This window comes from Mya arenaria, chromosome 2 (genome assembly GCF_026914265.1).
Source record: "Mya arenaria isolate MELC-2E11 chromosome 2, ASM2691426v1".
Classification (NCBI taxonomy): Eukaryota; Metazoa; Mollusca; class Bivalvia; order Myida; family Myidae; genus Mya; species Mya arenaria.
In genome coordinates this window covers 19,068,353-19,083,078 of record NC_069123.1, presented here as the reverse complement: position 1 = coordinate 19,083,078, position 14,726 = coordinate 19,068,353, and the positions used below count along the sequence as shown (strand labels likewise).

The 14,726-nt window shown below is 36.8% G+C and overlaps 1 protein-coding gene across 3 annotated transcripts in view; it reads right to left on the bottom strand.

Moving 5' to 3' along the window:
- Nucleotides 1-51: 51 nt before the first annotated feature.
- LOC128218349 (exportin-6-like) overlaps nucleotides 52-14,726 on the bottom strand; it is an 86,158-nt gene continuing 71,483 nt past the window's right edge. For all 3 annotated transcript variants that reach the window (XM_052926001.1, XM_052926010.1, XM_052926019.1), the window contains exons 19-24: nucleotides 14,460-14,519; nucleotides 14,192-14,303; nucleotides 7,661-7,816; nucleotides 5,159-5,257; nucleotides 1,720-1,950; nucleotides 52-515 (exon numbers count right to left, since the gene is read on the bottom strand). In XM_052926001.1, the coding sequence (XP_052781961.1) occupies nucleotides 411-515; nucleotides 1,720-1,950; nucleotides 5,159-5,257; nucleotides 7,661-7,816; nucleotides 14,192-14,303; nucleotides 14,460-14,519 (763 nt within the window). In that variant the 3' untranslated portion in view covers nucleotides 52-410. The remainder of the gene's footprint in view (nucleotides 516-1,719; nucleotides 1,951-5,158; nucleotides 5,258-7,660; nucleotides 7,817-14,191; nucleotides 14,304-14,459; nucleotides 14,520-14,726) is intronic.

Genomic DNA, 14,726 nt, shown 5'->3' with positions numbered 1-14,726 from the left:
TACATATTTAAGTTGAATAATAAAGGGCCATAATTAGCATTATATTCAAAATAGTGTTTTATAACTTCATTAGATAAATTAAAATGGATAGTTGGGAACACATATCCAAAGTTTCAATGCAAGATATGATTATTTGCTGCGATTATGACTTAAAGATGCTTACATGCAAAACCTTAACATCATATAAATGATAATTTATGTATAAATCCCCTTGGCTATGCGATATGTCAGAAAACTGACCTACCAGTTGTGCTGCATCAATTTTTAATCACTGTTATTTTAAACAAAAAAATATGGCAGTCACTGAAAAACCACCAAAGATAAATATAACCAGTGCACAAACGAAGTAGGTATAAACATGTGACTGTTTTATTACATTGCACAATACTATTGCCTAAGTGTGTTTAACATCATGAGAACTGGACGGAACCCTCAGGTAGACTACTGTTCATGAGCCTGTAGTAGCGCAGGTCATTGATAAACCTCTGTAAATCTTGGGTAAAGGTCGGAAGATCCTGAAACAGACCATAAGACTTTTCTTTGTCAATGTGTTACAAGGTGATTTGAAATGAAAATTTTACTTGTTGTCAATACGTGAATATACATTTTACATCCTATTTTATGAAATGTTGTTTAACAGCAAAAACAATAAGTTTTCAAAAATTCAGACGAGTCAACTCTCTGGAGACCCCACAATTATTCTAGTCAATGTCACCATAGAATTAGAATTATTTTTTATTCCACTTAGAATTTCGCAGATCAGTTTTGTCAGTTTTGACACCTGACTGGAGCCAGCCCATAATTTTTCTAGCAAAGGTCACCAGATCTTTCCCCCTCCCAAAAATAGGGGTCATCCACTGAACATACACAGTGCCTTCCAAGTTTGAAGTCTCTACACTTCTAAGTTCCGCAAAAGTATGTTTAAACATATGTACTTTTTCAGCGATTGTTCAACAAGTTACTGCAATTTATATTAATCACCCGCGGTGGAACAATGTTACGCGCGAGTTGTTGTCTTCTGTTATTGTGGAAACCAGAGCACTCTGGAAAAATCCAACTTGTCCTGACTTGGTGACCACAAACCAAACTCATGCAACCATGCCTGGAATCAAACTCAGGTCGCCACGGTTAGAAGTGAGTGCACTTACTACTGCATTAACTGGACAACTGGACTGCGCAAGGCCTTCAAAAGTTAAAGATCGTAAATGAAAGAATCCATTTGCTTAAAGCTCTTCTTGACTTTTAACCTACTGACCCAAATTTATCTGGTGTCATCTTCTGACCATAACCAGTATACACTTTAAACCAAAAAGTTATCTATCAATAACAAAAGCGCCTCTAATTTTTCTAGTCAAGGTCAAAATGACTTTGACCTTGGACCCCAAAACAATATGGGTAATCTACTGACCATGACCAATGGGCATACTAAGTTTGAAGATTCCAAATCAAGTTGTTAAATATTTATTGATCTGAAAAAAAAGCCCTGTATTTTTCTAGTAAGGGTCACTGTGCGTAATAAAATACCAGCTTAAAAAAGACTCTACACCATGTCTATCAAACCTTAAAGATCAAAAACCAGTGTGATGCCAACACTGCGATGACAGACAATTGTTATCCCTATCTGTCTGCCATGCTTCCCTGATGTCACAAAAATTGATATTTCACATTCATGTTTAAACCAATTACTTAAATTTGAAATTTCATCCACAAATTTGATACCTTTTCTAGCTTGAAGTTACTGCTAAGCATGGTCTTTTGACTTGCAACAATTCCCTCACAGCCGGAAAGAAATTGAGGGAGAAACTCGCCATAAAATCTCTCAAAGTTTACAGCGGCCATGTTATACACTGTTACGACGATTTCTTCCTGCAGTAGGTCATGTGACTTGTGTACAAGCACCTGCAGCAGCACATTCATGAACTGGATCTGCATGCCTGTGTAGAATACTGGCTGAAATATCACATGCATAAAAATTAAACCGTATAATAGAGTGGTTACATGCACCAAATGCATACTTTTTCACCGGATTTAATAGCATACATATAATTCCACTCCTGTACACTCATAAACTTGCTGCACTTTCCTTAACAAGTCACGTTTGCACAGCAATGAAAAACCCAGAATTCTGCAAATGGCCCATTGTGGTTAACCAAGAGAGGTTATCTACTGGTCATGACCAATAACCTTACAAGGTTTTAAGACATAAGAAACATGTGTCTTTGATGTACAAAGTAAAAACCTTTTTCTCTAGAAAAGCTTGACCTTTGACCAGCTGACCCATAAAACAATAGGGGTCATCTATTGACAATCACAAATCACAATGCATGTATGAAAAAGTTACAGCCTGGCCATGAAAATAATGACAGATGCACAGAAAAAGCAATTTTAAAATGCCAAACTTTGGTGACATGGTTACAATTATGTATAACTAGAGATTGTTTTCTAGGGAACAATTCAATTAATGTTATGGGGATAACATGCAGACAAGAATCTTATGGTGCACTATAATGTAAACAAGAGCGCCAACTATCGCAAAATATGCTCATCCTATTTTAAGGACACCAAGTTTGGGGACAATTGATTGTATGTTAGCCTATTTTAGAAAAGTCGACCTGGATGGTTATCAAACTTGGTTGAGGTATTGTTCCCAAAAAGATATTGTCTAAATTTGGTGATGATTAGATAAAAACTTATAATGCTTATAAACTTATTGATTTAATAGACAAGACAGATTTTACGCTTTCTATACTTAAAGGGACTTCTCTTGAGTGACTCAAGCAATATGGCTGGTTAATGAACTTGTCCAAGATATCATACCCTTACAAATTCTGACCAAATTTAATGATGATTGGACAAAGTCTTATAAAGTTATTGATCAGACATGACTGATTTTAGGTAATTTCAATAATTAAAGGACAAAATCTTCTGAGTGAAATGATCGATGTGGCTGGTTAACGCACTTGTCAACAAGAGGTGTTTGTCAAACATTATGCCACCCAGAGCGCCATGTTGTCAGGAATATTTGGACAGTTGAATGAAATATTCATGGACCAAAATGACAGCTGATTTGTCATTGACATTGGATGCTTGAGAGGCAGTTCTAAGATTATAACCATTCAAAGTGTGAGGATAGTAGGTACAGTGTTTAATCATGCTCAGACGACAACTGATAATTGCAGATAGACATGTATCCTCTTAGCAGCAGGGAATGAGTAAATGTAACATAAAATTTAATGACCAATATGAGTTGTGACCTTTACCTTTGAATCTATGACCTCAAAATCGAAAGGGTCATTTACTGGTCACCCTCAATCCTAAATGTCAAGTTTGAGGGCCATGGGTGCAGGCATTGTCGAGCTATTACACGGACAAGCTTTTGCCCTAAAAACAAAATAGGGTCATCTACTGTTAGGCTTACCTCCAAATCAAGTTTGAGGGCAATGGGTGCAGGCATTGTAGAGTAGTCACTCGTACAAATTTTCACATATAAGGTCACTGTGACCTTGGCCTTTGACCAGATGACCCCTAAAATCAACAAAGGTCATCTACTGATCAGGCACAGCCTCCATGTCAAGTTTGATGACCATAGGCCCAGGCACTGGTACTAGCTTTGACAACCTTTTTGTGTCACTGTGACCTTGACCCCTAAAATCAATAGGGGTCATGTACTGGTCAGGCCCAATCTTCATGTCAGTCTTGATGACCATAGGTTCAGGAATTGTCGGACAAGCTTTGGTCTACCAATGGATGGACGGACAACCGATGGATGGATGGACAGGCAGGTAGACACAATATCCCTTAAGAGGGAGACATTATGCCCCTTAAGGGGGAGACACAATATCCCCAAAGAGGGAGACATAGGGCCCTCAGAGAGAGAGAGAGTAAAATACCCCTAAAGGGAAGAAATAAAACCCCTAAAGAGGGAAACATAATATCCTTCAAGGGGAACACATTATATCCCTAAAAGAGAGTGATATAATGCCCTCAGAGAGAGAGAGACAACTACTCCTAAAGGGAAACATAAAACCACTGAAGAGAGGACCTAATACCCCTAAAACCCATTAAGGAAGAGACATAATGAAGCAGACAAAATACAACTAAAGGGGAAACATAACACCCCTCTTTAAGAGGTAGACATAATGCCCTCAGGGAGAGGGAGAGGAAGAGAGAGAGGGAGAGAGGGGGGGGGGGGGAGAGAGAGAGAGAGTACCTCAAAAGGGGGGATATACTACCCCTTAAGAGGGAGACATGATAACCTTAAAGCTACTAAATGGGAAGACATATTACCTCTAAACAGGGAGACAAAATACCCTCAAAGAGGAAGACATTCATACCTCTAACAAAGGAAACATAATAGGGGGTGACATATTACCTTTAAAAAGGAAAGCATAATTCCCTTAAAGAGGAAAACATAATACACCTAAAGGAGGAGACATAATACCTCAAAAGGGTAAGACACAACACACCTAAAGGGGGATACATAATACCTCAAAAGGGTAAGACAAAATACACCTATAGGGGAATACATAACACCTCAAAAGGGTAAGACATAATACCTCTAAAGGGGGGTAAATACTACCTCAAAAGGGTAAGACACAATACATCTAAAGGGGGATACATACTACCTCAAAAGGGTAAGACACAATACACCAAAAGGGGGTTACATACTACCTCAAAAGGGTAAGACACAATACACCAAAAGAGGGTTACATAATACCTCAAAAGGGTAAGACATAATATACCAAAAGGGGGATACATAATACTTCAAAAGGGTTAGACATAATACATCTAACGTGGAAGACATTATACCTCTAATGAGGAAGACATAATACCTGAGGTAGACACATAATACCCCTAAAGGTGGATACATGATTTACCCTTAAAAAGGGAGAAAAAAATACCCCTTCATGGGGATACATTATAATTCTATTAAAAGAGAGCAACATAAATACCCCTAAATAAAAGAGAAAATACCACTTAAGCCATAAGGGAGACAAAATACCTCAAAGAGGATGAAAAAAATCCCCATAAAGGAGTAGTCATAATACCCCTCAAGGGAGAGACATAAAATCCCGAAAGAGACATAATACTCGAGAAGCCCCTAAAGAAGGATACATAATACCTCCATTATCTCAATCATTTTATTGATGGTGCATACCTTTTTGTACAATTTCCACTTTGAGTTAAGTGACTCCAGTGACTCCAAGTTTTGTCTAAACACTGCTATATCGGTCTGTAAGAAGGACTGACCATATGACTGAAAAAGGGAAACAATAATGAAAAAGTTTACAAGTTTTTATTGTTGTTTTACTTAATTTTATTAAATGTATACAGCTGATCTTAAAGCTGATCCTGAAAAATATCTGTCTGTTTGAGTATGAGGGAGTCATGCCCAAAGCAGGGCAAATATACCTTTTGTTAAAAGTCACTTATATTTATTTTAAGGTACTTATTTTCTGATGCAAATGATATTAAGGTACTTCCTACTTTTTTATGCAAATATCTGAGTTAAAAGCATACTTTACAACTGTACAAAATTGTAAAACTTTCAATCAGGATTCAGGATTATTCCTGAACTATAGAACTAATGTATTTAGTAAAGCAAAATAAATATATTTTTGCACATTTTTTTTGGTCAGAGGCTTTCAAAATTATCAAATGAGAGTCAGTCTGGACGTTTGTAAGAGATGTGAGCTACATGTAAAACACTAAACAGGTTGAGTACAATTTTTGGTCATTTTTTTAATTTTAATTTAGAATTACAATTTGTTTGTTTTTTAAATTCTAAATGTTTTTATCTCTCTCAAGAATTTTACATCCATACTGTTCTCATTATCTATTTAGCATACCGGTAAACAGAAAATTTAAACAAGTGCATGGCTTAGCCTCCACCAATGCTGGTCTATTCTTGTTTTTGTTTTTTATTCAGTCAAACACAGGGCATAACTTAATAAGTATTTAAGATCAAATTATGTCCCTTGCTATACATGAGAGTATTGTCTCTGGCCAGATGTGTATCAAGTTTCATTTGAGTATCATGAAGGTTTTTTTTGAGTTATGGACAAGGTTATTCAAGTATTTGCCGGACAACACCACAGATATACAATAGTCCCCTACTGCTTTTGCTGCCATAGCAACCACAATACTTTTTAATTCCCTGCATTATTTCCTTATTGGCCTCTTAACACTTTTACACACAAAATTTCATATATACCTAGTTTGCACAATTCTTGAAATATCACAGTAAAGTTTCATCACTTTGGCCTATATGCTTTTGAAAATAAGTGTTACTTATCATATTGTTATGGACAGTTGCTCTATATGCTATTTTTAACTGAGTCAAAGGCCATAACTCTGCCCTGATTGGGTGAAGCAACATACAAACAAGAGGCCCAAAAGGGCCTATGCTCTACTGGCATAGCTTTTGTGGTCATATCAATCCAGAGCATGTATGTATGGGTAAAAGGCAACCGACATATAGTTTATGTTTTGTGTTTGGGTTACCTGAAAACGTAGCACGTTCAACATCTGAGCCCAGAAAGTATTGTAAGCAGATTAGCTGCATGAACTATTTTACTATGTGCAAAGTAAAAGTCATCCGACAAAAAAAAAATGCTTTCAAAACTGTACTCATAGTAAAAATTTCTGTACTTTTAAAAGTTAAAAAAAGTTGGTCAAAAGGTCAAAGTCAAGGGCATCCTAGGACAACATTGATCAATTTGAACAAACATTCACAATCAGTTGTGCTGAGATGGATGCATGAACACACAAAAAGATTTTCAAACCTTTCCAGATTTATGTTTACCAAACCTGTGAACCCTGGGTGTGGCCAGTAATGACACCAGGTGCATAACTTTAACATTCACAACCAATTTTGTTAAGATTAATGCGCAAACTACAGAACTTTAAGCTAAAAAATGGCCTTTGGGCTTTCAACAAGAACAAGGCAGAGTAATTCACAAAATCAACTGCAGAAGCAAAAAGCAAATTGTCTCTCAAAATCCTAGTCTTGCAAATTGTCTCCCTTAACTCTAGACTTGAATTTACATGTACATGTAAACTTGGCTAAAAATAGAATTCGCTCCTGCAGACCTGACTAAAAATAGAAAGCATTTCTTTAAAACTTTCATGGCCCATAATCTAGGCATTCATGGGCCGATCTTGCTGGTTTTCGAAAAGAACCGAGCTCTAATGGATATCTAGATACTGTACAAGTTTCATCGAGATACAATCAAAACTGAAGACTGTATCGTGTTCACAAGCAATTGTTTACACACACAAATGCACGGACGCACATACTACATACACATTACCATCGCATAAGCTCTTCTGGCCTTTGGCCAGTAGAGCTAAAAACCAGGTGTACAACTTCCTACATGTACATGTAGTTAACATTCTTGTAATGTTTGTGACTCTTGCTTAATTTATGTTCTTTTTGAGATAAATGTGACCAAAGGTAGCATGTCCTAGGCTATCTTTTATAAGTACATGTAAGTTACAGCCCATAACTCTTGTGTTCTTTGGTTGTCAATTGTTCTTTGTTCTGAACAACCTCCCTTTACCTGCATAGGGGTGGTAAAGTGTGCCTTGTTCTCTATAGTTTCCACTTACCTGCATTTCAGCACTAAAATATTACTAATTCTCGATCGTCTTCCCTTACCTGCATAATTGCAGTAAAGTGTTCCTCGTTTTCCACAGTCTCCACACGATTATTAAGAGATGTAAGGACAGATCCCTTGAAGAAGTATCGCCAGTTGTTCAGCAGCAACTCGTGCAGCAACTCATACAGCACACACTTCATGTCTGGGGATGGGCGCTACATGGATAAACATCATTAAATTCATACATGTACATTTCTATAATTTCATTTCCAAAATTTCATTATACACGGTGGAGAACCCACGTGACTTATTTGGTAAAGTGCACGGCATCAAATGTCAACAAGTCTCGATTCAGGTAAGGTTTTTAAAGATAACTTTCTTAATATTTGGAGAATTTTTGTGAAATAAAGACCATAAACCCCGCATTTAAGAGCTCTATCCATGGTAATAAAGAACTTTCTCTAATATCCTAAATTTTTCCTGAAAATCTTGACCAACTGATTTCTCAGAGTTGAAATCTAAGGCAAAGTACACGGCTTTTGACAAATCTATCGCTTTACTTCATGTTAGCCGTAAATAATTCATACACAAATCTTATTTTAAACAAATTTTATGTATTTTATAGTTTTCAGCGTGTATTGTTTAACTTCTAGTTATTTCAAAGGCGAAAATGAACTAAAACCAAATTGATAAAGTACACGGACATTATAGGATGATAAAGTACACGGTCATTTTAGTTTATGTTTGAAAGTAGAGTGCGGTTTACAAACTAATAGTTATATAAGCATTTTCTGTTCGTGAAGTCAGAATGTATAGTGTTTAGTTTTTACCTAAATAACTAAATATTTAGCAATCATATTTAATGAGGAGTTGAAAGATAGTCTATGGGATAAAAGTTTATTGTACTTAAATAACTAATAGTCATGTGTAACTACATTTGTTGACAAAAACAATGGTGTTTACTTTAAACATTATATATTTTACAACGATTGTGAAGGAAGCTATGATAGCTTATACTAAGTCACTCTAGTTGGCACGATGTTGCGCGAGAGTGTAGTCTTGTGTTGTGGGGGAAACCGGAGTACCCGGAGAAAACCCACCTGTCCGGCTTGGTGACCACAAACCAAACTCACATGCGCCCAGGCCGGGAATAGAACCTGGGTCGCCTTGGTGAGAAGCGAGTGCGCTAACCTCTGCACAAACCGGACAACCTTTGGTGTTTGGTGAATTAAGATGGTGTTTGAAAATGCATGTTGTTTTAACAATCCTGAACATAATTATTTTATGAAGAAAACATGCAAGAGTTACCCACATGTGTCACCACGGTTCAAATCCAATGTAAACAAGCAAGAAAGTGACAGTTATTTCTAAATAACTTTTTTGAGAGAAAAGATCGGAAAATATTTCTTAGCCTATAAAAGACTATACTATTTTCTGCTTCTACAAGTGTGAAATATTTTGGATTTATTTGTATTTAAACGATGGAATCCTTTAATGCCCTTAATGCAATCACATTAAAGGTCTCCATAAACTCTTCCAATATACCAACTTTTGACACAATTAGTCATCCCTTACTAATTTATTCATTTCCAACCGCTTTTCATTTTTTAGCAACAATACCTTGACCCTATGGGCCCCAAAAGCAATCCCATGAAAGGTGTCAATAAATTCTTCTTCTTAAATACCAAGTTTGGTCGCACTATGTCAACCCTAACTTGAGATATTCATTACCAACCATTTTTCTATTTTTTAGTAACAGTGATCTTGCAGTCATTCAATACCATATTTGAGTTTTTAGCCACCTTCCCCACATTACATAGTTTCAAACAAATAAAATATTTCATAAAGGCCAGATTTTCAGAGTTCCCTAGGTTTCAAACTAGTGACCTATTTTTTTACCCAATGTGATCTAGTTAAAAACTAACCATCAAAATTCTGATTATAAATTTCATGACAACTGGAATGATTTGACCTTATGACCTATGACCCCATGTGACCCTCTTTTTAAGACTACAAATATAACATCAAGGGGAACATCCTGGTAACGGTATGAACAAAACCTGACCAATCTATACCAATATTTGGATTCGGACATGTTTTTTTAAAAGATTTAACCTAGTGACCTAGTTTCTGACCTTATGCGACCATGTTTCAATCTAGTCATTTGTTTTATCAAGGTAAACATCCTGATTAAGTTTCATGAATATTGGACTAAACATTTTGCGTCTAGTAAGTTCTATGATTTGACATAGTGACCTTGTTTTTGACACCACGTGACCTAGTTTCATATTAATCCTAGAGTTTATCAAGGAAAACATTCTGATAAAATTTCATGGATATTGGACCAAATATAATGTCTCTAGTGTTACGTTTATTTCTATGACTTCACCTAGTGACCTAGTTTTTTAGCCCATGTGACCCACATTTACAGGTGGTTGAGATTTTATCAAGGGGAACATTCTGACCAAGTTTGAATATTATCTGACCAATCCATACCAAGATATGGTTCCCAACAGAAAACAAATGATGGAAGGACAGACCGACAGAAGAATGGACAGACTGACAGGTTGAATGACAAACAATGCCGGACAAGATCCCCCTCCCAAAACTTTCAAACTTTTTCTATATAAGTCTATAGCAAATTTGTGACCGAGTTTTGACTCCAGGGGTTTATTTTGATAAACTTCGTAACAGACAACTAAATGATGCCACACAAAATATGTCTTGCCCAATTTAGTAGCAGTTTGAGAAAAGAAAATGAAGATGTTTAAAGCAATTGTTGAAGATGGATGACAGACATCAGATATAGACAGGTCACAATAGCCCACCTTCCTGCTTAGCTGAGCAGTGAATACTGTAAATTAATGAATATAGGATGCTAGTGTAAATAGGACGCAGGCAAAAAAATGCATGAAACAAGAGCTGTCACAGTATGTGACGAATGCCCCCGAATGTGACATTGACCTACGAACAAGTTCAGTACATGAAAAGTTGATCTTGCCTTTACGTGTAATATACATATGGCAAGTTATTTCAAATTGCCTCTGAACATAAAAAAATACCACCCATACTTGACAACCTACACTGTTAGGTCCTTATATTCAGAATTCCCTTGTGAATAAACACTTAGTGTATCTTTCACCTTAGAGGTAGGGACATGGGTCTTGCACATGACACGTCGTCTTCGTATGTGGAACACATGTAGCAAGTTATTTTAAAATCTGTCCATACAAGAGAAAGTTACAGCCCGGACACGACAACCTATACCACTAAGTGTGACCTTGACCTTTGAGGCAGGGACACAAGTCTTGCACGCGACACGTCGTCTTGGTATGTGGAACACATGTGGCAAGTTATTTTAAAATCTGTCCATACAAGAGAAAGTTACAACCCGGACACGACAACCTATACTCTAATGTCCTTATATGCAGCACTCCATTGTGAATAAACACTAAGTGTGACCTTGACCTTTAAGGTAGGGACACGATTCTTGCACGCGACACATCGTCTTGGTATGTGGAACACATGTGGCAAGTTATTTTAAAATCTGTCCATACAAGGGAAAGTTACAGCCCGGACACGACAACCTATACTCTATGTCCTTATATGCAGCACTCCATTGTAAATAAACACTAAGTGTGACCTTGACCTTTGAGGTAGGGACACGGGTCTTGCACGCGACACGTCGTCTTGGTATGTGGAACACATGTGGCAAGTTATTTTAAAATCTGTCCATACAAGAGAAATTTACAGCCCGGACACGACAACCTATACTCTATGTCCTTATATGCAGCACTCCATTGTGAATAAACACTAAGTGTGACCTTGACCTTTGAGGTAGGGACACAGGTTTTGCATGCGACACGTCGTCTTGGTATGTGGAACACATTTGGCAAGTTATTTTAAAATCTGTCCATACAAGGGAAAGTTACAGCCCGGACACGACAACCTATACTCTATGTCCTTATATGCAGCACTCCATTGTGAATAAACACTAAGTTTGACCTTGACCTTTGAGGTAGGGACACGGGTCTTGCACGCGACACGTCGTCTTCGTATGTGGAACACATGTGGCAAGTTATTTTAATATCTGTCCATACAAGAGAAAGTTACGGCCCGGACACGACAACCTATACTCTATGTCCTTATATGCAGCACTCCATTGTGAATAAACACTAAGTGTGACCTTGACCTTTGAGGTAGGGACACGGGTCTTGCACGCAACATGTCGTCTTGGTATGTGGAACACATGTGGCAAGTTATTTTAAAATCTGTCCATAAAAGGGAAAGTTACAGCCCCGACATGAATACCTATACTCTATGTCCTTATATGCAGCACTCCATTGTGAATAAACACTAAGTTTGACCTTGACCTTTGAGGTAGGGACACGGGTCTTGCACGCAACATGTCGTCTTGGTATGTGGAACACATGTGGCAAGTTATTTTAAAATCTGTCCATACAAGAGAAAGTTACAGCCCGGACACGACAACCTATACTCTATGGCCTTATATGCAGCACTCCATTGTGAATAAACACTAAGTGTGACCTTGACCTTTGAGGTAGGGACACGAGTCTTGCATGCCACACATCGTCTTGGTATGTGGAACACATGTGGCAAATTATTTTAAAATCTGTCCATACAAGGGAAAGTTACAGAGCCGGACGGACGGACGGACGGTGCGATTTTAATATGCCCACCTTTGGGAGCATAAAAATGAAGAAAAGAACATTAAATCTGAAATATGGCAAATAGGATGCAATAAAAAAATGTCAAATTCATTAGTCGCCGCATTTGTCAAAATTCGCAGCCGCAATATTTGTGTTGATGAATTTTATTGAATCGTGAAAATGGCAAAGGTTATCAAATAGTATAATACATGTACATAAATGGTTCAAAGCACAGAAATAGTTAATTGCAATAATGTGTTAAGTAATCTATTTATTACTTAATTGTTGTTTATTAACAACAATTTAAATCTGTCAATGATTTAGCTCTCCCCTGAAATTATTTTCTCGTTGACACAAATTGAATAAGGAACAGCGGTATATTGTACTCCCTTAAATGCCCCCTTAAATGTTCTCAACACCTAAGTTAAGTATTTCAAACATAAATAATAATGGGTTGAACAACACTGTCATTGCAACAATTTGTACTATTGGTTGTAAGCCTGCAGCTGTAAGGTAGATATAGAGGGAGTTTTTCACACCTTCACATATCAACAGCACACAATGAAGCCACTTCATATGGTACATATTTACTGCAGGTACAATTTTGAAACTTTAAAATAATCAACCACTTTGATTTTAGTGTTGTCTGCTGAAGCTAACTGTACCAGATTTTCTACTGCTGTTATAAAAATTAATCTTTAAATCAATGTAAGTAGCGTCCCTTTGAATGGAAATGTAAACAAAGATATTTCGGCACAAAATTGACTTTGGAAAAAAATCAGGCCCAGCCCCCAAGTCAAGTTTGAGGACCATGGGTGCAGGCATTTTGGAGTTATCACTCTGACAACCTTTTCACATTTAGGGTCACTGTGACCTTGACCATTGACTTGAGGGGTCATCTAATGGTCAGGCCCAGCCTTCATGTCAAGTTTGATGATCCTAGGTCCAGGCATTGTTAAGTTATCCCTGAGACAAGCTTTGACAACCTTTTTGCGTTAAAGGTCAATGTGGGTCAATGTGATCTTGACCTTTATCCCAATGACCTTGAAATAAATAGGGGTCATCTACTGGTCAGGACCAACCTTCATGTCAAATTTGATAGCCAAAGGTCCAGGAATCGTTGATTTATCACTCAGACAAGCTTTGGTCTAACGACAGACGGACGAACCGACCGACTGACATAAGCACAGCATTAAACCTCCTCTACTTCAAATGGGGCATAATTATTACTTTAGTTATTGAGTGGAAACCATTTTTCTATTTTAAGTAACAGTGACCTTGGCCCATGACCACTTCAAAGCAACCCAAAGCTATCTCTTCACATAAGCTACCTACACACCAATTATCAACACTAAATAAAAATTATCAATAATTACTGAAATTATTGGTTGTCGGTGTGTAATACAGTTTTTTTTTAAATCAGTGAAGATGTCAATATGTAATATATAATTATTCATATAAAATAATGTACGCTTGCTTCATAGGGAATCTTTTGTTTTAAAACTGCAATAAAATATTGGATAGGTAATTAAGATATTGAGACAGCGTGGCTATGATGTGCATACAGTGCTTATATTCAATGTTGTATTATTTTCAATATTTCACGAAGCCTCTTTCGAGTCATTTAAGTGTAAAAAATAGCTTAACAAAATGGTACATTTATTTTGCAATAACTGCATAATATTTCTATAAATATGAACGCCCACAAACTATTTGGACATACCTTTCTACAAAATATTCCTAAAGGAAAAAAAGAAACATTCCTTAAAGGGTACAGATTTTGGATTTTTTAAACTTGTTCACTATTGATACCGTACAGCAGTATTGTTATTCATTTATTACTTTATTTCATGCATTTGTTTTCGAAATAAGCTAAACGCATCTATAAAGAGATCCATTCAACAAATCAAGCTCCCTAACCTGAGCTATGGTAGGGTATATGTAGTCCAAACAGATGTTGATAATACTGGGAAGAAATCTCTTAAATGATGAGCCTGGTTCTTGAACTATGATTTGAAGAATTTTCAGAAACCTGAAAACAGCAGAAAAACAGTAAGAGTAACATAGATTCAAAAGGAAGTCCCATATTTTCTACATTTAAATTAAAATACAGTACTCAGAGGTAAGTAAACCTACTATGCCCCACAAACTGAGACAAAGGCAAAATGACAAGGCCAAGGTAACTCACTTTTCAATAACTCTGTGAGCTGCACTACTCTCATGACTGATGGTCTCTGCAAGCTGCTCTCTGCAAATAATAAATACAAAATTCTAACATACTAGGACCTAAAGTCATCTAAGTCTTAAAGTCATCAGTTTTTGCAATATTGTTCTCCAGGTAAATGCTTTAAGGTAAATGTGTAAACTGCTATTGTATGAAAGTTGAATCTTTCATCCTCTAAGTGATACATCACACTCACATTTTCTGTAAATTTGATAAGATGACAATCATTAG